Source organism: Brienomyrus brachyistius, unplaced genomic scaffold (assembly GCF_023856365.1).
Source record: "Brienomyrus brachyistius isolate T26 unplaced genomic scaffold, BBRACH_0.4 scaffold42, whole genome shotgun sequence".
Taxonomy (NCBI): domain Eukaryota; kingdom Metazoa; phylum Chordata; class Actinopteri; order Osteoglossiformes; family Mormyridae; genus Brienomyrus; species Brienomyrus brachyistius.
Window position 1 is genome coordinate 2,304,481 of NW_026042317.1, and position 24,941 is coordinate 2,329,421.

At 45.8% G+C, this 24,941-nt stretch overlaps 1 protein-coding gene across 1 annotated transcript in view; it reads right to left on the reverse strand.

Annotated features, from left to right (window-relative positions):
* LOC125722753 (protein NLRC5-like) overlaps positions 1–24,941 on the reverse strand; it is a 519,818-nt gene that overhangs the window by 483,003 nt on the left and 11,874 nt on the right. Inside the window, exons 2-7 of the mRNA XM_048998943.1 lie at positions 22,668–22,841; positions 19,557–19,730; positions 17,327–17,500; positions 16,164–16,361; positions 9,367–9,540; positions 684–857 (exon numbers count right to left, since the gene is read on the reverse strand). Of these exons, the coding sequence (XP_048854900.1) occupies positions 684–857; positions 9,367–9,540; positions 16,164–16,361; positions 17,327–17,500; positions 19,557–19,730; positions 22,668–22,841 (1,068 nt within the window). The remainder of the gene's footprint in view (positions 1–683; positions 858–9,366; positions 9,541–16,163; positions 16,362–17,326; positions 17,501–19,556; positions 19,731–22,667; positions 22,842–24,941) is intronic.

Sequence of the window (24,941 nt, forward strand, 5' to 3'; positions counted from 1 at the left end):
ATTGAAAAGACAAAATAAAATAATTCCACAGAATCATATACAATGTACATGTGAATCCTCCCATAACATTTTCAGACCAATGAAATAGCTTCCTTTGAGGTTGTCAGTCACCTTTCTGCCAGCTGTCCCCAAACTGACTAGTTACTCTGAAAGGAGGAGATGTGAACATCCCCAGCAGCCAATGCAGGCCTGTCAGGCTGTGTTAGTTTTCCAGCCCAGATATTGTACAGCTTCTTTTATGTTACAGTCATCCTCATTATGTAATCAAGCAAATACTTACCCGGAAAAAAACTTTGACACCCCATAACTGGCAGGGTTTAAGTCTCACAGGCCTAATCTAACAGGTATTTAATATAATATGGGCCCCACAAAACAGCAGAGTGAGTCGCCCCCAGGGTTTGAATCCTACTGCTTCTCTGCCGTGAGGCGAGTTTTCTCTATGTTCCTTGTGTTCTCTCTGTATGCTGCAGTTTCCTCACACAAACATGCAGTTGGGCTAATTGGTGTCACTAAATTACCTGAGCTGTGTGTCAGTGTGTCCTGTGAGAGACCAGCATCCCAGCCTGGGTGTCATCCTCTCTTCTACCCTATACTGCATGGGACAGGATCTAGGCTTCCTGTCCAGGATAAGCAGTTTGAAGGTGGACATATGGATGAATGTAAAATGCATATTCTGTACTCACTTCACTTTCTCCAGGTTACAGCTGGGATTCTTCAGTACAGCAGAGAGCAGCTTCACTCCTGAGTCTCCTGGGTGATTGTAGCTCAGGTCCAGCTCTCTCAGGTGTGAGGGGTTTGACCTCAGAGCCAAAGCCAGGGAAGAACAACCTTCTTGTCTGATACTACAGCTGGACAGCCTATAGAAAGGAAATCAGAATATTATGGACAAAGTACAGGTAGCTGTCGACCTCAGTCAGATCAGCTGGGTTTGGGTTTGCTTGAGTGCCTCTGTTCCTGCAGCTGCCACACACTGTTCACTGAAGGTCATCTTTTAGCCTCAGTGACTGTTTAGTAACAGACATAAAGGACCAGGTCAGTCCAAAATTAAGGCAGATGCTATTTGCACCCAGGTGTCAGTAGCCAACAACGTGATTCCAATGAAAATTACACAGCTAATGCTGCTGAATCCAGGCAGTTTTTATTGTGTCCCCCCCCCATAAAAAAATCTAAAATAATCTAATAATAAATAAATATTGTCATGATGCAGAGGACAAATGACTGAAGGGCAGGTGCTGCGATGAAACAAAAAGGTGAATGCAGCAGAACAAAGACTGGAAATAGACTTGTGAGGGATCAAAATGCCAAGAGGGCAGACAAAACAAGAAGGTTTGACTAACGAAGTCGGGACAAACAAAGCTGTTCCCAGCTGCTGCTCAACTGCTCCTATGTCAGTCTTGCATTTTCATGTCATGTCTGCTCCCGCATTTGAGTGAGGGGGCCAAGTGTAAATAACTCAAAAGATCTGAAATAGCACCAATCTGAAATTTGGATCAGTATCAGCACAGATTCATACCTATTAGACGGATCGGGTATCAGCCATATCTGAACATTCCACGTCTGACACTTACTACATTTTCGGCAGTCTGTAAAAAGATAGCTCCTATTTTTTGTTAAATGGATTAGTACAATCAATTGCATGACAGTTCTTTCCCATTTTAGATGTGGCATTTTTTCAGCATTGAAGCTGAACAGTAATCCATTCAGTTTATTTCCCACTCAGTGGGTGTGAGCGCAGTAATTTCCACCTGCTGTGTCATCGGTGTAAGAAGATCAGATTAGCGGCTGACGATCTTGAAGTATTTTATGCTTTTAACAAAAAGTAGCACAGCAATTTGCAATGTTTGTAAAAACAAAGTTTTGAGAAGTGGAAATAGCATTTAGCGGAAAATCCCACCAAACGATGTGCACGTTTGTGCCAGACAATGCAAGTAACATGAAAAAAAGTTATCTTGGGCTATTTTGCACACTGGCTACAGCTTGTGATACACAAGGGGTTGCTATCGTGATGTAGTGTAAGTGACATTGTTGCTAGTGGTAGAAAATATGGGGCATTTTAGGCATTCGCCACTTGCGTATCCTCTATTGGAATGAATTCGAATTGAAGTGCAAATGCCTCAAAAACACGATGTACAAATGAGGTGTAACGGTATGTTACGTATGTTTCTAGCAGCTTAACTAAAGATTTTTTTTACATGTTTTTTCATTGCGATGGGCTGGCCCCTCATCCTGGGTTGTTCCCTGCCTCGTGCCCATTGCTTCCGGGATAGGCTCCGGACCCCCCGCGACCCAGTAGGATAAGCGGTTTGGAAAATGGATGGATGGATGGATGGATGTTTTTTCATTTGTATGTATATATATATATATATATATATATATATATATATATATATATATATATATATATATATATATATATAAATATATATATATATATATATATATATATATATATATATATATATATATATATATATATTATTTTGTATATTTATATATGTGACGCCCGCTCCGTCCGCTCCTCGTGTGTGCCACGCCCCCTGATTACCCACGTGTGCTTCCCTGATCGTCTCCAGCTTTGTCCATTTACTTTGCTTGGTCCTGTCTTATTTAAGTCCTGGTCTTACCTGTTTGCCTTGTCTGTCATTGATGTTAGTCAGTGTCTGATGTCTCCTTCCCCGATTCCTGTTAATAAATCCCCGTTTGCCCCGAATCCTGCCTGCTTGCTTCCTGATTCCCCGCTTGCCCGCACGATCGCTGCCGATCTCCCGTGACAGAATGACGGACCACAAAGAAGAGGCAAAGCAGCAGACCAAGAGCAAACGTCTCGGTCTGCTGCAGGAGGTCCACTACTGGCTAACCCAGCTTGAGGTCCGGGAGGACACCGTAGCGCTGGAGGATCTACACCCGTCTGTCTCGTCAGACGCTGAACAGCCTCCCGTGGCTTCCGTGAGCAAGCGGCGGAAAAAGAGGAGGAAGACGCCAGGAGTTGCCCCGACGATCGTCCTGGGAGCATGCTCTCTCGTCTCCGCCTCCCCTCCAGCCGGAGAGGAGGACTCCTCTACCCAGCCCCAGGTCACCACCGCAGCTAAGCTGCTCGCACCGGCAGCCGTTTCCGTCCGGGGATTTCGGTCGGCCGCCGCAGAATTACCGCCGCCGCTCGAACGCTATTACTTCCGGCCAGAGCGGCTGGCGAACAAGGGGATCCAGAAGCTGCGGGACGCCATCCCACGTGTGCCCCGGACATCGAAGGGAGCCACGCCCGTCCTGCCCACACGGGACCTACCTGTCCCACCACCTGAGATCCCCGCTCCCGAGCAGCCACTTCCGTTGCCTCCTTCCCTTCCCGACCCACTGCCTGCAGATCCCTATCCCGTGCGGCCGCGGCCGCCTGCGCAGCTGCCGCCGCCTGCGCAGCCCCCACTGCAGCAACCTGCAGCTCCAGGGCAGGCGCCCCCACTGCAGCAACCTGAGGCTCCCGAGGCGCCCCCTGACCGCGCTGCAGCAGCTCCCGAGGCGCCCCCTGACCGCGCTGCAGCAGCTCCCGACCGCGCTGCAGCAGCTCCCGACCGCGCTGCAGCAGCTCCCGACCGCGCTGCAGCAGCTCCCGAACGTGCTCCAAGTCCTGACCGCGCTCCAGCAGCTCCAGAGGCGCCCCCTCCACAGCTGCCTCCAGTCCCTTCTCCCCCTGTGACTGTTTCTCCCTCGCCCCGGCGAACTCGACCCCGACCTGGGGTCATGTCTGTGTCCCGTAAAGGGAGGGGACACAGACGCAGGGCTGGGGTCCCGCCCGCCCTGCCCCCTGGCTCGCCCTGCCTCGCCTGCGCTGGGGCTCGGTTGGCGCCTGTGGGTCCTGGCCCTCCGGGTCGGCTGTCGCCTGCGGGTCCCCCCTCCGGTGCCTCGTCGCCCTGCCTCGCTCCCCCCTCCGGTGCCTGGTCGGTCGCCGGGGGGCTCCCCGACGGCGGCTCCTCGGTCGCCTGCGGGGCCCCCACCTTCGGCCCGTCGGAGGACGTCGCCGCCTGCAGCGGCTCCCCCCCTCGCCTTGCCTTCGCCCTGGCCCCTTCCAGCTCCCTCGTCCCCTTCCCTGGTGCTCCCTCCTGCTCCCTCCCTGGCCCCTCCGCGGGTCCCTCGCCCTGTCTCCTCTGCCCCTCCGCGGTCCCCTCCGGCTCCGGCCTCCCGGCCGCCTGCGGCCCCTCCGGCTGCCTCCCGTCGCCCGCTGGGGCTCCCTCGGGCTCCCCTTACTTCCCCCTCCTTCTCTCCCTTCTTTCCTGTCTCTGTCCCGCCTGCTTTTGTTCCTCCTCCTGCCTTTGTCCCGCTGTCCTCTGTTCCTCATTCCTTTGGTCTGCCCCGCTCCACTCCTGGTTTCCCGTCGTTCCCTCCCGTCACTCCCGCTCCTTTTGTCCCGCCTGTTCCCTCTGTGTCCCCGTTTCTTGTCTGTCTGTCTGCCTTTCCTGTCCTGTGTCGTGTCCTGTCCTGGCTCCTGCCTCTTTGTCGGTTTTGCCTGTCTGTCTTGTTCCCTGTTCCCCGTTGATTTGGTTTTGCTTTTGTCTTTCAGGTTCTGGTTTCCCGGTCTCGTCCCGTCCTTCGCCTCCTCCCGGGCGCGCCCGGTGTAGCGCGCCTTTGGGGGGGGGGTTCTGTGACGCCCGCTCCGTCCGCTCCTCGTGTGTGCCACGCCCCCTGATTACCCACGTGTGCTTCCCTGATCGTCTCCAGCTTTGTCCATTTACTTTGCTTGGTCCTGTCTTATTTAAGTCCTGGTCTTACCTGTTTGCCTTGTCTGTCATTGATGTTAGTCAGTGTCTGATGTCTCCTTCCCCGATTCCTGTTAATAAATCCCCGTTTGCCCCGAATCCTGCCTGCTTGCTTCCTGATTCCCCGCTTGCCCGCACGATCGCCGCTCTGCCCGCGATCACCCGTGACAATATATCTATTACATTAAAATATTAAAGCAAAAACAGCTCTTGTTGTGTATTGGAATGGGATCAGAACTGAAAACATATGGATACGTTCAAATGATGCTGTGTGACCACAGGGTTAAAGCACACGATCTGCAAAATTAAACCATACAATAACAACAACCCACTGCATGAAACACACAACAACTGGACTCTTTCATCCACAGCGGAGGTTGCATTACACTATCTTACCGTCTGTTGTTTTGATGAACAGGGTCATAAAAATTCCATGATAATGTAATCTTACCCATCAATTCACTCATAACTGCTTAAGACTAATGAAACAGCTTCCACTGCAGTTGCCAACCATCTTTCTGCCAAGTGTCCCCAAACTAACTATGAGATGTGAGCAAATATTTTCTTTTTGAAGAAAAAATTAAAAGTCAGATGCATTCTGTTCAAGAGACCTTAGAATATTTTACATAATATTGTATTTTGTATAATTCCACCTGAGGAAACGTGATTTAGCTTCCTCTGCTATGAATCTGCGAAAAATCCTGCCCATGCCTTTACTTCAGTATACAGTTTAACAATATTACAACAAATCATCTGCGAAAAGTTGAAATTTATACCTGCTCAGTGGGAATGAAATGGTATGAGTGAAGCGGTTAGCTTGTTTGATTTGCCTTGCAGCCATCACACTGTGTATTAAAGAACCAGTTTAGTATTTTAACTGTCAAATAGGACTGACCTCAGTATTTCCAGTTTACAGTGTTGATTCTTCAGTTCAGCTGACAGTAGCTTCACTCCTGAATCCTGCAGGTCATTGTCACTGAGGTCCAGCTCTCTCAGGTGTGAGGAGTTTGACCTTAGAGCTGAAGCCAGTGCCTCACAGCATTTCTCTGTGAGATTACATCTAATCAGCCTAGAAATGAAAATATTTTAAGTCATTTACCATGCAGACAGATCTGTACAGTACAGTGAGAGCTGATTATAGGAGAGATTTAACTCTCATAGCTGACAGGCGGCTGATGTTACACAGGAAGGTGCCCATGCAGCAAGTACGCAAAATAAAATGATGTATTATTTGGTGAATTATTTTAAAACAAGCAATACTTGATTTGGGTTTCTTTGATAGAAAATGCTCCATAGTATTAAGGCATTGACAGGAATACCCAGTAACACTGACCTCAGTATGTCCACTTTACAGCGTGTAAAACCCAGTAATGCTGGTTGTAGCCTCTGCTGTTTAAACCCTGGATGCCGTTTCTCTATTAAATCTGGCAGCTCATTGTCTCTCAGGTCCAGCTCTCTGAGCTGTGAATCTGAGCTGAGGGCAGAGGCCAGCACTATACAGGATTCCCAACTCAATTTACAGCTGTTCAGCCTGCAAAAGGAAACAGCAGAACAAGCTTTTATTTTCAATACAACAAGCAGCACAGCTTACGTTTCAAAATAAATCAAAGTGTGCAGAGATCTGTGTCTCTGGGTAATGTGAGATGAGAGGAGAGGTGAGAGCAAGCTTCTACAGTATTTACAGCAGTAATTTTTTTCTCATTGACTGAGTTGGTGGATCTTACCTCAAATCCTTATACTTTTTATTACATTGCTGTCACGCCCACACGGGCAGGGCAGAGCACCGACGGCCGATCACCAATTAATCGGTCGGCTACTTAACCATTGTTCTCCCAGCAGGCAGTGCGAAGTATTGTTGCCATTCTAGTGATGTGCCATACCAAGCGATCTCTCTGTGTATCGTCTTCCCGGTTCGTCTTGCCCGCTGTGTCCTGCCTGCTCGCCTTCCTGCCTTCCCTGCTCGTCCCCTGCTCCCTCGTCGGCCCTCCTCCTTCCTCCCCGGATCCCCGTCTCATCTATTCGTGCCTGACTGATCTTCACGGTTCTCAACTCTCGCCTGCCCCTCGACCATGATTCAGCACGTTCCTCTTGGCTTTTGTATGACCTGATCTCCTAAATAAAGGATTCTGCCTCCGCATTTCAGGGTCTGCCTCCTTCCTGCTCGGCCGATATAACAATTTCTGTACAGTTTCAGCTGACAAAGTACAGTACACAGGTAATACTGTCTAGAATTTCATCGCCAGGCACAAAATACACAAACGGCAAAAAAAATAAAATATAGCCAATTGACAAGAAGAAAAAATCCACAGAATCATATACAATGTACATGTGAATCCTCCCATTACATATTCAGACCAATGAAATAGCTTCCTTTGCAGTTGTCAGTCATCCTTCTGCCAGCTGTCCCCAAACTGACTAGTTACTCTGAAAGGAGATGTGAACAGCCAATGCAGGCCAGTCAGGCTGTGTTAGTTTTCCAGGCCAGATATTGTACGGCTTCTTTTATCTTACAGTTGTCCTCATTATGAAATCAAGCAATTAATTACCAGGAAAAATTCTTTGACACCCCATGACTGGGAGGGTCAGAAGTCTGACAGTCCTAAACTAACAGATATTTAAAATAATAAGGTCCCCAAAAAAACAGCACAGTGAGTCAGTGGGCAGGACCTCCGGGGTTTGGATCCTACTGCTTCACTGCTGTTAGGAGAGTTTTATCCATGTTCCTTGTGTTCTCTCTGTGTGATTCAGTTTCCTCACACAAACATTTAAGTTTGCCTTATTGGTGTCTCTAAATTACCTGTGGTGTGTGGCAGTGTGTCCTGTGACAGACTGACATCCCACCCTGGGTGTCACACTCCCTCTACCATATGGAATATGCAACTCGCTTCTAGCGGGTTTACCACTGTGTGACATCTGTCCCCTCCAACTGATTCAGAATGCAGCTGCTCGTCTTGTTTTCAACCTTCCAAAGTTCCCACACCACTCCTTTGCTGCGCTCCCTCCACTGGCTTCCTGTAGCTGCCCGCATCAGATTCAAAACACTGATCTCAAAAATCTGAGCTCGCATACAAAGCCAAAAATTCTCTGGCACCATCCTACCTAAAGGACCTCATCACACCCCGCACTGCACCACGATCTCTCTGATCCTCCAGCACTGCTCGACTGGTCCCACCTCCCCTCAAGGCACAAGGAAGACACACATCTCGGCTCTTCTCTGTCCTGGCACCTAATTGGTGGAATGAACTCCCCCTAGATGTCCGAACAGCTGAATCCTTGAATGTCTTCAAGCGATGACTCAAAACATTCCTTTTTCAGAAATACCTGATGTAGTACTTCTGTATTCTTACTCGGCTCTTTTCTGGTGTGTGTGTTTAAATAATAAAAAAAAAATCTCTGCACTTTCTCAACGGAGTTTTCAGACAGATAGTATTCATAGCCTGGGTCCTTATTGAGCTAGCATCGGATATTCATCGTAGAGTCTCAAAGCACTTATGTAAGTCGCTCTGGCTAAGGGCGTCTACCAAATACTGTAAATGTAAATGTAAATGAATACGATCCAGACTCCCTGTCCAGGATAAGCAGTTAGAAGGTGGACATATGAATGAATGTAAAAAGCATATTCTGTACTCACTTCGGGGGCGGCATGGTGGTGCAGTGGTTAGCACTGTTGCCTCACACCTCTGGGACCCGCGTTTGAGTATCCGCCTGGGTCACATGTGTGTGGAGTTTGCATGTTCTCCCCATGTCATCATGGGGTTTCCTCCGGGTACTCTGGTTTCCCCCCACAGTCCAAAAACATGCTGAGGCTAATTGGACTTGCTAAATTGCCCATAAGAATGCGTGTGTGAGTGAATGGCGTGTGAGTGTGCCCAGCGATAGGCTGGCCCCCCATCCTGGGTTGTTCCCTGCCTCGTGCCATTGCTTCCAGGATAGGCTCCGGACTTCCGTGACCCAGTAGGATAAGCGGTTTGGAAAATGGATGGATGGATGTACTCACTTCACTTTCTCCAGTTTACAGCTGGGATCCTCCAGTAGAGCAGACAACAGCTTCACTCCTGAGTCTCCTGGGTGATTGTAGCTCAGGTCCAGCTCTCTCAGGTGTGAGGGGTTTGACCTCAAAGCGGAAGCCAGGAAAGAACAGCCTTCTTCTGTGATTCTACAGCCTGACAGCCTATAAAAAAATAAGAAGATCTTGGACAAAATCCATGTGGCTACCGACCTCAGTCAGCAGCATTAACAGCAGTGACCCGTTTAAATTGTAAGGTTTTTGTTTTATATATATATATAATTCTCATTTTCCTTTTAATTCTCATTTTCAATCTCCACTACACTTGTATGACCAGGTCAAATTCCTGTTTATTCACCAAATGCACAGGATAAACTGCTTCTGATTGTAATGGCCTTATTCCTGAAAAACATAACGTAATAAAAAATTAATTGAAATCTATAACTGCTTGGTGGGAATGAAATGGTGTGAGTGCAGCTGTTCACTTGTGTAACTTGCTCTGCAGCCATCACAGAAACACTTTATATTAAAGTGAAGTTAGTATTTGAACTTTCAAACATGACTGACCTTAATATCTCCAGTTTACAGTGTGAAATATCCAGTAATACTAACCTCAGTATCTCCAGTTTACAGTGTGAATCCCCCAGTCCAGCAGAGAGCAGCTCCACTCCTGAATCCTGCAGGTCATTGTGACTCAAGTCCAGCTCTCTCAGGTGTGAAGAATTTGATCTGAGAATTAAACCCAATGCCTCATAGCATTTCTCTGTGAGATTACATCTGTTCAGCCTGGAAAACAAAAAATATTTTAATAGAGACACATACATAACCTACACATTGTTAATGCTACTGACAGAAAACATTAAACCAAGCTGCTGTTTTCAGTATAACAAGCAGCAATGGCCACTGTGCCTCCTCCACTTCACTGTAAACCCAACTAATTTCAGGCTGGAATAAAGTTAACTCAAAACACATTTACCTAACATTTTTAAATATACTAAATATTGTTTTTTTTAAAAAAACAATCCCGATCGTGCCGCTCCTCCTGTGTGCCACGCCCCCTCATTAACCTCATGTAGAATCCTCTTGGTTACCAGCTGTAGCTAGTCTTGTTTAATTGAGTCTGTGTATTTAAGTCCTTCCCAGTTAATCTTTCCCCAGTCCTGTCATTGACATCTTAAACCTTGCTAGTGCCTCCCATGGTCCTGACTGTGGTTACCCTTAATAAATCCTTACCCTCACGCCTGGACTCTTGTGCTTGTCTCCCTGCCGTACCTTCAGCAATATTCATGACACTTTTATAGTTTTATTTCACATTACTCAAAATTTTGATTAAATGTCATAAGAAGTTAAGTACTATTTACCAATAACAAACATTAACTAAATAGTAATAACAGATATGTTACTGATTCCCATGAGAAAACACTCTTTGTGCTCCACCACATCTTGTTCTTGGTAGGTAAGAACAAGCTGGCTGTGAAGGTCAGCTGCCAGCTGCAGCACCCAAGGAACTGGGGCTCTGAGGGCCTTGTTGAAGGACCTACAGATGTACCAAGGCTGGGCTTGAACTCCTGACCGTCTGATCACAGGGACAGAGGTTATGCCCACTGAGCCATATGCTACCCTTGACAGTTACTATGTTTGATTAAATTTCAAGGTTAATAAATGAATAAACATATAAAAGTGTTTTAAGACACAAATTAACTGCCATGTGTCAAATTAAAGGGGAGACTTATAGAAACTCTTTAGAATCAAATGCCACCATTTTAAAAAACTGCAATCTGGATGGAATCTCTGGCAGCACTATTTGCAGTGTGTTACATGACATCATTAGGGTCACAAAGGCTGAAACACAACCTCCACTCAATAAGGCCCATCCATCCATCCATCCATCCATCCATCATCTTCCGCTTAATCCGGGGTGGGGTCACGGGGGCAGCAGTCTCAACAGACTTCCCTCTCCCTGGCCACTTCATCTAGCTCCTCTGGGGGGATCCCGAAGCGTTCCCAGGCCAGTCTCTCCAGCGTGTCCTGGGTCTTCCCCGGGGTCTCCTCCCAGTGGGACATGCCCGGAACACCTCCGCAGGGAGGCGTCCCGGAGGCATCCTGATCAGATGCCCGAGCCATCTCTAAGGGAGAGCCCAGCCACCCTGCGGAGGAAACTCATTTCGGCCGCTTGTACCCGCGATCTTGTTCTTTCAGTCACTACCCATTGCTCATGACCATAGGTGAGGGTAGGAACGTAGATCGACTGGTAAATTGAGAGTTTCGCCTTTTGGCTCAGCTCTCTCTTCACCATGACAGACTGATGTAGCGCGTGCATGACTGCTGACGCCGCACCGATCCGCCTGTCGATCTCCCGTTCCATCGTTCCCCCACTCGTGAACAAGATCCCGAGATACTTAAACTCCTCCACTTAGGGGAGGACCCCATCCCTAACCCGGAGCATTCTACCCTTTTCCGGCTGAGAACCATGGTCTCGGATTTGGAGGTGCGAAAACCACACTGCTCCTCCTGAATCTGAGGTTCAACAATCCGGAGCACCTTCCTCTCCAGGACCCCCGAATAGACCTTACCAGGGAGGCTGAGGAGTGTGATCCCCCTGTAGTTGGAGCACACCCTCCAGTCCCCCTTCTTAAAGAGGGGGACCACCACCCCGGTCTGCTAGTCCAGAGGCACTGCCCCCGATGTCCACGCGATGCCGCAGATGCGTGTCAACCAGGACAGCCCTGCAGCATCCAGAGCCTTGAGGAACTCCGGGCGGATCTCATCCACCCCCGGGGCCCGGCCACCGAGGAGCTTTTTGACCACCTCAGCGACCTCCACCCCAGAGATAGGCGAGTCCACCCCCAAGTCCCCACACTCTGCTTCCATATCGGAAGGTGTGTCGGTGGGATTGAGGAGGTCTTCGAAGTATTCCTTCCACCGACCCAAAACGTCCCGAGTTGAGGTCAGCAGCGCACCATCCCCACCATAAATAGTGTTGATGCTGCACTGCTTTCCCGCCCTGAGATGCCGGATGGTGGACCAGAATCTCCTCAAAGCCGTCCGGAAGTCGTTCTCCATGGCCTCGCCAAACTCCTCCCACACCCGAGTTTTTGCCTCAGCAACCGCCAAAACCGCATCCCACTTAGTCTGCCAGTAGCTGTCAGCTGCATCTGGAGTCCCACAGTCCAAAAAGGCTCGATAGGACTCCTTCTTCAGCTTGACGGCATCCCTTACCACCGGTGTCCACCAGCGGGTTCGGGGATTGCCGCCGCGACAGGCACCAACCACCTTACGGCCGCAGCTCCAGTCAGCTGCCTCCACAATGGAGGCACGGAACATGGCCCATTCGGACTCAATGTCCCCCACCTCCCCTGGGATATGGCAGAAGTTCTGCCAGAGGTAGGAGTTGAAACTCTCCCTGACAGGGGATTCCACCAGACATTTCCAGCAGACCCCCACTATACGCTTGGGCCTGCCAGGCCTGGCCGGCTTCCTCCCCTACCAGTGGAGCCAACCCACCACCAGGTAGTGATCAGTTGACAGCTCCGCCCCTCTCTTCACCCGAGTGTCCAAGATATGCGGCCGTAAGTCCGACAACACGACTACAAAGTCGATCATCGAACTGTGGCCTAGGGTGTCCTGGTGCCAAGTGCACATATGGACACCCTTATGCCTGGACATGTTGTTCATGGTGTTAATTATGGACAATCCGTGACGAGCACAGAAGTCCAATAACAAAACACCGCTCGGGTTCAGATCGGGGGGGCCGTTCCTCCCAATCACGCCACTCCAGGTCTCACTGTCATTGCCCACGTGAGCATTGAAGTCCCCCAGAAAAACAATAGAGTCCCCAGGAGGAGCGCTCTCCAACACCCCTTCCAGGGTGGGTATTCTGAACTGACATTTGGCGCATAAGCGCAAACAACAGTCAGGACCCGTCCCCCCACCCGAAGGCGAAGGGAGGCTACCCTCTCGTCCACTGCGGTAAACCCCAATGTACAGGCACCCAGCCTGGGGGCAATAAGTATGCCCACGCCCGCTCTGCGCCTCTCCCCGCGGGCAACTCCAGAGTGGAAAAGGGTCCAACTCAATAAGGCATGCAAGCTAAAATGTCAGAAATGGGCACAGACACACCTCAAGAGTGATTTTATAAAGGTTTTGTGAACAGAGGAGATGAGAGTGACTCTTGATGGAACAGATGGATGGCTGGTGGATGGTCACCTTCTTCAAGCACCAACAGGGTGGTGGAGGAGTGACGGTGTGGGCTGCAGTTATCAGTGATGAACTTGGATTGTTCAGACTTCCAGATGGTATAGGAATTAACCACAAGATCTACTGCCAATTCCTAGAAGATACCTTCTTCAAACACTGGCACAAGAGGAAGTCAGCAGCTTTAAAAATGGTTATGATATGCATACAGCAAATTATTCCATAGATTGGACAAGAAAGGGGATTGAATTATAACCCGGCCTCCATCATCGCCTGACTTAATGTCCATTGAGCCTGACTAAGGTATGAGATTTATGAAGATGACCAGGAGTACCTGCCTCGTGCCCATTGCTTCCGGGATAGGCTCCGGACCCCCCGCGACCAAGTTGGATAAGCGGTTTGGAAAATGGATGGATGGATGGGACCAGGAGTACACTTCTTAGAGCAGCGTCTGGGAGGCTGTCCTAGCTAATATAGTTAATATAGGACGGGACCAAAGCAAAAACTTGACTGGTACTATGGCGAACAGACTCGTGATGGTCATTGAAAAGAAAGGTAGCTATAGAGGATGATAAACTTGGTGAAGTGTATATATACTGTGTAGACTGAATAAGACAATATTATTATTATTTCTGTTGATGGTGAAGTGACAAAATCCACTTTTTCTGATTGCCTAATAATTCTGCAAACTGATAATCATGTGCGTTTCTTTTATTTTTGTTTGTGAAAGTGTAATGTAACATTTTGTCTCTAAATATATTTACTTGTGGCAAAAGAAAACTTCAGAATTAACTTTAAGTCTGCCCAACGTTTCATAAAAAATATCTCCGTAAATAGTACTTCCATAATAATTATGCACACAGTGTAGCAATGATTATAATACTTCATAAGCTCCAATGTAGCAGTTATCTAAAATGCACTATAGATGCCTTCATGATGCATTGTAATTGTTCGTATAAGAATTAAGGGCAATACTTTACATCAACTGTACCTTCATGATACTTTTATATTGCATTCATGAAACGTTCAGTACACCTTCATAATGTATTCATTAAGCATTCATAAAATATTCATAAACATCATGTATGTATACCTTAACAGCTATAATATACATTAATTTTACAATCATATAATGTTTGTTATCAATGTATATTAAAGGGTGTTAGGATGTTAAGGTGTACTGTTAATGTAAAGTGTTACTGAATTAAGGATGCTTTGTACTGTATTATGAAGCTATCTACTGTGGACTGAGGTTTCATAAAGAATTCATAATGCATAATAAACATGGCTAAAATGTGTTATGCCTATTTAGAAATATTTATAGGCATAATAATAATGTGTCACGCTGAATTGCCGGACGTGCCGAACGGGAGATCGCTCAGGCAGCGCGAGCGCTCAAGAACAGGCAAGCAGGCAGTAATCGGGGCAAAACGAGGGTTTACTTGGGACAAAGCACGAATAACCACTGACAACATCAGGTAACACCAGTAACGTCAATGACAGACACGGAAACAGGGGAGACCAGGACTTAAATACACCAAAGCTGGGCAACATAATCGGACAGGGCTGGAAACAATCGGGGAAGCACACGTGGGTAATCAGAGGGCGTGGCACAAATGAGGAGCGAACGGGTCATGCATCACAAATGTCTTTTGAATGCATTATGAGGGCTATCAGTGTGTTCATAGATGCTTATAGACATGGCATTCATAGAAAGTGATACCAAAATTGTATTGTCTGCAGGACTTGGATTATGTCACACCCTGCATTCCTTTACCCTCGTTTTCTCCATTGCGTGGCTCTAATGAGCCAAACCTGTTCCTTGTTTAATCCTGCCCCTTGTTATAGCCCTTGTGGATCACCCCAGGTGCCTCTCCTCTGCTCCCTCGTCAGTGGTGTATATAGTGCCTCGCTGTCTTGAGTTTCCCAGTTCAGTCATCGATGTTGCCTGCTTGTGCTCACCAGCTTGGATTGTGGTCTCTCCTGATTCTCTCAACCCTGGTTTGACCCCTTGTGGTTCATTTCCTTTTGCTTTGCTTGTTGTTTTTGTTTAAATAAAGCCCCTTTTGGTTTTCCCCACGCCTGCTTCCTGAGATGTAACATTATGGGATGTATGTAGATACTCCCCTGAGGGAAAAAAATAGTAATTGTCCCCTTTAATAATATACCACCCTCCCTCCCCATCTCCCTAAACCAGGGGTGTCAAACTGCAGTCCTGGGGGGCCGGTGCCCTGTGTAGCTTAGTTCTTTCTCCTGTTCCAACCTTAAATCATTCAGCTCAAGAGCTGTGTGGTTATTAGCACAAGGAGATGAATCAGGTGTGTTAAATGAGGGGAAACCCAAAAATGTGCAGGACTCTGGCCCTCCAGGACTGGAGTTTGACACCTGTGCCCTAAACTGTTCTGTGTCATTGTCGCTCTCATAAAGAGAAATCTAACGTCTATATCAGGTTACTCAACTGGCGGGCTCCAAACTGAAACATAAATTAAGCTGTACCACACGATTGAGGTTGAACAGAACTGTTAAATAAACACAAAAAGACATGCAACATGGATGTGAATCCTCCTGTAACATATTCAGACCAATGAAATAGCTTCCATTGCAGTCATCAGCCAGTTTTCTGCCAGGTGTCCCCAAATTAACTACTAACTAAGGAATAGATATGAACATGCTAATACAGGCCTGCCAGGCTATGTTACGGTAGTTCTCATTCCAGCACAGCTAAGACATGGGCTCATTCGTGCAAAAATTGTGGAAATGATTATGTCAAGTGATTAAGTCACAGAGGATTCTGGAATAAATTAATGGAAACAACAGAACTGGCAGGAATTGAATTTTCAGTCCCTTAGCATGCAGACATTTTAAACCCTGTGGTCCACACAGATCTGTACAGTAAAGTGTGCAGTACAGTACAGTACAGGAGAAATTCATTTCTCATAGCTGATAGGCAGCTGATGTGATACAGGAAGGTGCCCATGTAGCAGATACATAAAATAATGGATGTATTATGGGGTGAATTATTCAAAAACAGGCAACACTTGATTTGGGTTTCTTTAGCAGAAAATGCTCCATAGTATTAAGGCTTTGACACAGGCCGTGCTTGGCCAGCTTGCATTTAGAATCAGCTGTTTTAGTGATGTAGCCATTATGTGGAGTGTCTAAAAGGACTGTATTTAGCATTGTATTTACAGTGTGGAATACGCAGTAACACTGACCTCAGTATGTCCAGTTTGCAGCGTGTAAAACCCAGAAATGCTGGTTGTAGCCTCTGCTGTTTAAACCCTGGATGCCGTTTCTCTATTAAATCTGGCAGCTCATTGTCTCTCAGGTCCAGCTCTCTGAGGTGTGAATCTGAGCTGAGGGCAGAGGCCAACACTATACAGGATTCCCAACTCAATTTACAGCTGTTCAGCCTGCAAAAGGAAACAGCAGAACAAGCTTTTATTTTCAATACAACAAGCAGCACAGCTTACATTTCAAAATAAATCAAAATATGCAGAGATCTGTGTCTTTGGGTAATTTGAGATGAGAGGAGAGGTGAGAGGGAACTTTTATTTACTGTTGGTGGATCCTACCTCAAATGCTTATATTTTTTATTGCATTGCTGTACAGTTTCAGCTGACAAAGTACAAAAACACAGGTCAAACTACATAGAATTTTATCGACGGGCACAAAATACACAAACAGCACAAAAAACATAGCCAATTGACAAGAAGAAAAAAATCCACAGAATCATATACAATGTACATGTGAATCCTCCCATAACATATTCAGACCAATGAAATAGCTTCCTTTGAGGTTGTCAGTCACCTTTCTGTCAGCTGTCCCCAAACTGACTAGTAACTCTGAAAGGAGGAGATGTGAACATCCCCAGCAGCCAATGCAGGCCTGTCAGGCTGTGTTAGTTTTCCAGCCCAGATATTGTACGGCTTCTTTTATCTTACAGTTGTCCTCATTACGTAATCAAGCAAATACTTACCAGGAAAAAAGCTTTGACACCCCATGACTGGGAGGGTCAGAAGTCTGACAGGTCTAAACTAAGACATATTTAAAATAATAAGGTCCCCAGAAAAACAGCACAGTGAGTCAGTGGGCAGGACCTCCAGGGTTTGGATCCTACTGCTTCATTGCTGTTAGGAGAGTTTTATCCATGTTCCTTGTGTTCTTTCTGTGTGATACAGTTTCCTCACACAAGCATTTAGTTTGACTAATTGGTGTCATTAAATTACCTGTGGTGTGCGGGAGTGTGTCCTGTGACAGGCATCCCACACTCCCTTCTGCCCTCTACCATATGGAATAGGATCCATCCTCCCTGTCCAGGAAAAGCAGTTGGAAGGTGCACATATGGATGAATGTAAAATGCATATTCTGTACTCACTTCACTTTCTCCAGTTTACAGCTGGGATCCTCCAGTACAGCAGAGAGCAGCTTCACTGCTGAATCTCCTGGGTGATTGTAGCTCAGGTCCAGCTCTCTCAGGTGTGAGGGGTTTGACCTTAGAGCTGAAGTCAGGGAAGAACAGCCTTCTTCTGTGATATTACAGTTGGACAGCCTAAAAAAAAAAAACAAGATCTTGGACAAAATCCAGGTGGCTGTCGACCTCAGTCAGCACCATAAACAGCAGTGACCCATTTAAATTGTAAGGTCTTCGTTTTGGACCAGCTGTCAAAAGCTGCCTCCACCCTAATCCTGCACACCTGGAGGCTCACATCTGGGAAGGTTCCCTCAGGAGCCTCTTAGCAAACATCTGGCCACAGTGTCTAGCCTCAATGTGCTGCTGTAACGCATGTGCTGACGTGCCCAGGGTGACACCCTGACTGGGACCAGCGATTGACCTTTTGGGGCTAATATTCTGCACCCAGGTAAGCCTGAGTGCCTCTGCTCCTACAGCTGCCACACGCTGTTCACTGAAGTTCACCTTTTAGCTTCACTGACTGTGTAGTAACAGATATTTGAAAGTGAGATTAATTAAACCATCTACTGAAAGTAACCCACTGCATGAAACTTACAACAACTAAAGTCCTGCCAAAAGAAAAGCAGTGATAGCAGAAAGGATGAGGCCCTGGAGCAAAGACGTTGATGAGTCATAAAACCCAAGTCTGAGTCAAGTCTGAAGTTTCTGAGACGAGTCTCAGTAAAGTGCAAAGTCTTTGAATTAGAGTCCAAGTCAATCTGAATTCTATGCTTAATATGTGTTCCAGGAGGGCTTTGGTTTTTTACATTGTACCCAGTACAATAACTAGTAAGGGCTATAAGTGTACGAGGCACAATTATAATACCAATTAAGCACAATGACCACATTAAAAGTAAAGAAAAAACACTATGTTTAAAGAAACACTTTCTTTTTCACTTAAGCAGATGTTGGCGCCAATGCAGAAACTGCATCACTGAGTGGTTAACACCACCTTATGTACAGATAAAGCCCGTGTTTTGGTACCTTTCTTAGTTCTGCTTGTTCCCTGGGCTGCCCCATGGCTGAATGAGTTAAGTGGGTGGCTGATAACCAACAATCACCTACTGTTGTGGGTTTGTTGTCGAACATTTCGTATTTTGTGAGCCTAGATTCTGTTTTGTATAACTTTGTTGTTTTCATAGCTTGTTTATGTGCCTTTGTTAGTTACCCCTGTTTGTACACAGCAAATGTGCCAGTGTTAAATTAACACAATATGGTGTATATATTAGTCAGCACTTGCTAGTCTTAAATTTAAAGCTTTACATAGTACAGTGAGTGTTGTTTTTACATTGTTAAACTCTATAAACTGTTTACTCTTGGATCATTATGCTTGAAGATGAGTTTAATGCCGAAACAAATATATGTCATGCCCGGCTCGTCCGCTCCTCCTGTGTACCACGCCCCCTGCTTACCCACGTGTGTTTCCCGGATCGTACCCAGCTGTGTCCGTTTGCTTTCAATCAGTCCTGTGCATTTAAGTCCTGGTCTCCCCAGTTTTCCTGGTCTGTCATTGATGTTTGTTCGCGTGAGATCCCTGTTGTCATTAAATCCCTGGTTTACCCCGACTTCTGCCTGTCCGCCTGCTTCCTGCCCGTTCGCCTCGCACGATCGCCGCTCTGCCCGCGATCGCTGCCGCCGCTCCCGTGACAATATATAAGAAATAATTTATTTGCCATGAACTAAGTTTATGATATTGAATGAAATGTGTGATCATGCCCCAGTCAGTGAAAGTGTGTTCCCTACCCCTGGACCCCAGAGGGTTAACACGGTACACAGAAAATTTGCCACTGTTAACTTAACACTACATGGTGTTTATATAATTCTCACCAACCAGTGCTACATTTAACACTTTACAGATTGCAATGAGGTCTACTACTCTGGGCTGCCTTAGTCTCTGGGATAAGCTCCTGACCCCCCATAACCCAGAACGACAAGCAGCTATGGAAAATGGGTGGATGGATGGATGGATGGATGGTTGTTTTTCTGACTAATCTACAAATTTGATTTAAAGACAGACTTAATGACCAGCTCTTGTTCATAGCCTGGGCATTGCCTATATTGTCAAACATCCACAGCCTGTGGTTAAATCTGTGTCCCAGTTTCAGTATCATTGTGAAATACCGGTTTAATATTTGACCTGAGAAGTAATACTGACCTCAGTATTTGCACTTTACAGCGGGAATTCCCCAGTTCAGCAGACAGCAGTGTCACTCCTGAGTCCTGCAGGTCATTGTCACTCAGGTCCAGCTCTATCAGGTGTGAGGAGTTTGATCTAAGAGCTGAAGTCAGAGCCTCACAGCATTTCTCTGTGAGATTACAGCTGTCCAGCCTGGAAAAGAAAACACATCAAGACTCAGACACACACATTATACACCAGTCATGGCACTGATAGTAATATTAAACAATCTTATATTTGAAATATAAAAAGCAGAGTAGCTTAGGATGAAGTACAGTGTGCAGAGTACAGGACATCATTGACATGATACAATTTTTAAAGGCATTTTAGGTAAAAAATGGTGTCACATGGGCATTTCCTTGGCATGGTTCAGCCACTTGGGTCCTCAGCAATGAGGATCTTGCAACCCAGATCACCCTCAGGGAAATGCACCACCTGGCGATAATGCCTTAATTGACGCTTCCTCCCAATGCACGGAATGCGCCTCATTTGGGACTTCTCTAGCAACCGCTGAATATCGCTGCCAAGGTAGGTGAATCTCTTGACAAGGTTGGCATTCCCCTCGCAGACAGACATTAAATGCCTGGATCTTGGTATTTATCCAGGACACCCGCAATCCCAGACACTCGAACTATTCACTCAGTCTTGAGAGCCTCCAAACAGAGCCTTCATTGACAAGATCACCGCATCATTGGCAAAGTCAAGATCAGTAAATCTTTTTTCACCAACGAACACCCCACAGTCGCTGGACCCTTCGACGATGCCCAACATCCAGTCCATACAGGCATTGAACAGAGTAGGAGCAAGAACCCCAGAATCAACTGAGAAGAACGCAGAGGTTCTCAATCCACTCTGCACAGCAGTCATAGTTCCAGTGTAGAGGCTGGCTATGGGAGATTCCGCGAAGTCTCTTCGAATGTCCAACAGGGCAACTCGATCAACTGAGTTAAACACTTTGTGAAAACAGATTAAGGCTGCAAAGAACCTCTGCCGATATTTGCGTTCGTGCTTAATGAGAACCCTCAGAGCAAGAATACAGTCGATGGTAGACTTCTTAGGTGCAAGACCTGGCTGCTCTGGGGGCTGACAGGCAAGCAAGTGATCACAGATCCTGTTAAGGATGACCCTAGCAAGGACCTTACATGGTACTGAAAGCTATGCTATGCAAATATACATTTATACAAATATGTATATGCAAATATACAGGGGAGCGGATGGTACCAGGAACTGCACAGAAAAGGAAACCGCAACTGTCGGAACACCTTTCCACGTATGTTAATCACCCAAGAGCACTATCCATCCATCCATCCATTTTCCAAACCGCTTATCCTACTGGGTCGCGGGGGGTCCGGAGCCTATCCCGGAAGCAATGGGCACGAGGCTGCCCAAGAGCACTACTGGCAATCAAATACGCCCCCATCTCATTAAAATATATACCACTCTGCAGACATACCCTGTACATCGGCAAGAGTTTTTCCTCTGACTCAATAGCAACATGCTATAAGACCACAACTGCCTAATCTTAAAGATCAGTCAGAACCAAACCAACAGAGCTCTATTATAAAACAAGAAAAATCTGTAAGTCATGAGTCTTTCTCATGATGGTGGGTAAATGTGGGACGGCTCTTCTGATCCTCATGACTTCTTGTGCGCAGAAAATGGGGCAGATATGTGGAGGTGGGGACTCAGTGACTTAACACTCTAGGTTGTAAATTGAACACTATAAGAGTTAATAAACATTAATATTGTAAAAACAACACTCACTGCACACTGTAACGTGTTAAAGGTAACACTGAATGGTGTGGACACAAATAGACACCATGCAGTGTTAATTTAACACTGGCACATTTGTTGTGTACCATTGTGCTATTTTTCTGTGAATGTATACATAATGTGAATAATAAATTGTTTTCAATTGGAATATTTGTACATGTTATTTTTATTAAGCTTTAGAAAGCCCTGCTGGATATAACATAATTTCAACATTAATTCACTTGTGAAACAATCATAACCCAATATTGGTTCAACATACAGTAATTCAACATTAAATCAATAGATAACGAAGTTGCCAAACAAGTGTTGAAACAACGTTGAATCCTTATCGCAAATGGTTGATTTCAACGTTGGATAGACGACCTTTTCAACAAGCAAAATCAATGCTAAATCAACGTTGTTTAATATGCAATCAACATATGTGTGCTATCTGGGTTACCTTGTTTTTGTAAGGGGTTTTCTGGAGGACAACAAAGTGTTGCCCAATATGTTTTGCACACCACTGATCGGTTTTCAGGACACTTTGCAGGAAAAAGGGAAAGTGTTGCTCAAAGACGCTTGTCTTGTTATTTTTGACTGAAACCGCAAGCAGCCTACCCAGACAAAATTGGAGAATTAAGAGCGAATTAAGACATTTTTAATTTGGGCCATCACTGGGCCTGTTATGACCAAAATCAGGTAGAACCATAACTGGGCCGTCAAAATTCAAATTACCTACACTTAAAACAAATGTTTTTGATCTTAATAGTATTTGTTAAAACCTTATATTGTTGCATAAAAACAATTACACTCAGAGTAGATTCACAAACATGTCAGGAGCACGTAATCAGAGCGGGAATGTGGATAGGACATTTTAAATCGATCCATGGCCGTTACCTGAACTGTTGGTAAGTCAATGCTAAATGTTAGTTTGCAGTGCATTATTTGCTAATAAACCTGCCTGTCGCCTGAAGGTGCTGGGATTGGCTCCAGTGGTATAGATAATGGATGGATGGATGGATGGATGGATGGATAATATTAGGTGGAGTATGTTATCATCAGCTAATCTAGAACAGAGTATGTTAACAACGTTAACAACTTACATATTGAGAACCATGCAACTGAACAGTTCCAGCTTCACCGTTAAAGGCAGTAGAGGTATGACAATATTGTGAAATCCTAGGACAGGACTCGTAAGCTCCCATCCAATAATAATAAAAAATACCTGTATTTCACTTAAGCACTGCATAAGATTTTAGCATTTGAACAAGAATTATTATTAAAATAATTGAATTTACTATTTAAATTTTACAGTGTAGAATACCCAATAATACTGACTTCAATATCTTCAGTTTACAGTGTGAATCCCCCAGTCCAGCAGAGAGCAGCTTCACTCCTGAGTCCTGCAGGTCATTGTCACTCAGGTCCAGCTCTCTCAGTTGTGAGGAGTGTGATCTGAGAGCTGAAGCCAGTGCCTCACAGCATTCCTCTGTGAGATTACAGCAGTTCAGCCTGAAAAGGGAGGCAAATTATTATACACACACTTCTGTCTCCTGTCTCTATTAATGACTGTAGTGATACAAGGCATGAAAACAAACGTCATGTCCAGACTGCGTTGCTTTAAAGCGAATTGGAGTCTACACACAAGAATACCTTACATTGCTTCAGTTAGCAATGTTATTATACATGTTCAGATTTAAATTTTGGTCAGTCCTCTGATGGTCATCATGTTCCCTGTCATGAAGAATATAGTGAGCATTTTCAATTCAAAGCATAAATATGCCGAAAGGCTTTGTCTGTAGCATATTTGGGAACTGGATCAATCTACTCAAATAGGAAGCTGTTAGCATATTACAGGTTCTCTCATAAATCTATTTCAAAATCTATTTTTTTTTTTGCATGAAACTCCCTAATCAACTCATAACTGCTTTTTGAATTAACCGTCTTAAAGGGCCCTGAAAGATTTCAATATATGCTTAAGTATTTTTATGAAGCTCGGAGCAGCGAGCAGTGAGTCACTGATTGGCATTACAGCCGACCCTTTGTAGGGTTTTGGATTCTCTTCCTGCCTGAGATATGTGTGTGACAATGTGTTTTGTGGGATTTGAAAGATTTTCCGAGGAGTTTGTGTCACGCCCACGCAGGCGGAACTCACCTGTCACACCCATGCGGGCAAAACTCGGCAGGTGTACAATGTCACAGGCAATTAGCAAACCAGTCTAAAGGAACCGAGGAACCCAAGCACGGTGCGAAGTATTGAGCCAAATGTATTTGAGCCATACGAAGCGATTCTTTGTCTTGCGTCTCCCTGCTTTCCCGTACCGAGTCCGTCTGCCTAGTGTTTGTACCTTACCTGCTCCCTTTCCTCTCCCCAGACCCGTTCCCGCTCCTGACCAGCCTTCTCAGCCTTCCCTGCCGAGACCAGCACGTCTTGTACCCTCTTCCCCTTGTGTTCGTGTCCCGTGCATAACCGTAGGACGGACCCTCTGGCCACTGACTCCCGCTCACGTTTCCCGACCACGACCTTCTCTACTCCTTGCCTGTACTTTAGCTTTGACCTGCCCATTAAAACCAGAGGTTACCTGCATTTCTGGATCCGTGCTTTCCTGGTCCTGCCTGCATTACAGTTTGTTTATTATTTAGGTTATTCAATAATTATATGATTTTTAATTAAAAAAAAAAAATTAATTATTATTTTTTAAATTACACTTAAATTACTGATTCCTTGACTGAAATCTTTTTTTCTGTATTGTGAGAATTTTCTGTATTGTGTACCTGAGAATTTATACCCTAGTTGGAGAACCATCAATCCTGTGAGATAGGTTTTTAACAAAAACCTTTGTTTGAAATATTTCTGAATATTTATCATCCTTATTGAAAAAGGAAAAATTCAGAAATTGTCTTTTTGTCTGTTCCATCTTGATCTCCATGAGAAGCACAGACACATATACAGGTGAGAGGAAGTTTGGGGTCACAGCACTGGGTCAGCCAGGATCCAGCGTCCCTGCAGAGATCGGCATTAAGGGCCTAAGGATGACGACTTACCGGGCCAGGAGATCTGAACCAGCGGCCTTACACTCAAGGGAACAGAGTCATTTACCACATTTATCCAGTATTTACAGAAATACTTATATATTTACATCCAGAACTGAAAAGAATATAAGAGTGGTTTCCCACTGTTTATGCATACTGGGACATTCTATAAAATGGTACAATATATATATTGTCAGGTTTCGCCGCCATCGCTGGGGAGCGGAGAATCGCTCGGGCAGGCAGACGGGCAGAAAGCAGGCAGACAGGCGCAATACGGGCAAACTTCGAGTTTATTCAGAACTACAAACGGGACAAAGCACGAACATCAACTAACATCAATGACAGACAAAGAACCAAGGCAAAACAGGGACTGAAATAGACAAGACAGAGCAAAACAACAAGGTACAGCTGGGTACGATCGGGGAAGCACACGTGGATAATCAGGGGGGCGTGGCACACACGAGGATCGTACAAGCTGGGCGTGACATATATGTTTTTATTATTTTTTTGGGGGTAAATTTATCACTTTATAAGTAAAGCAAACTCAAGTTTAGCAAATAGTATGGGCAATGCCAATTA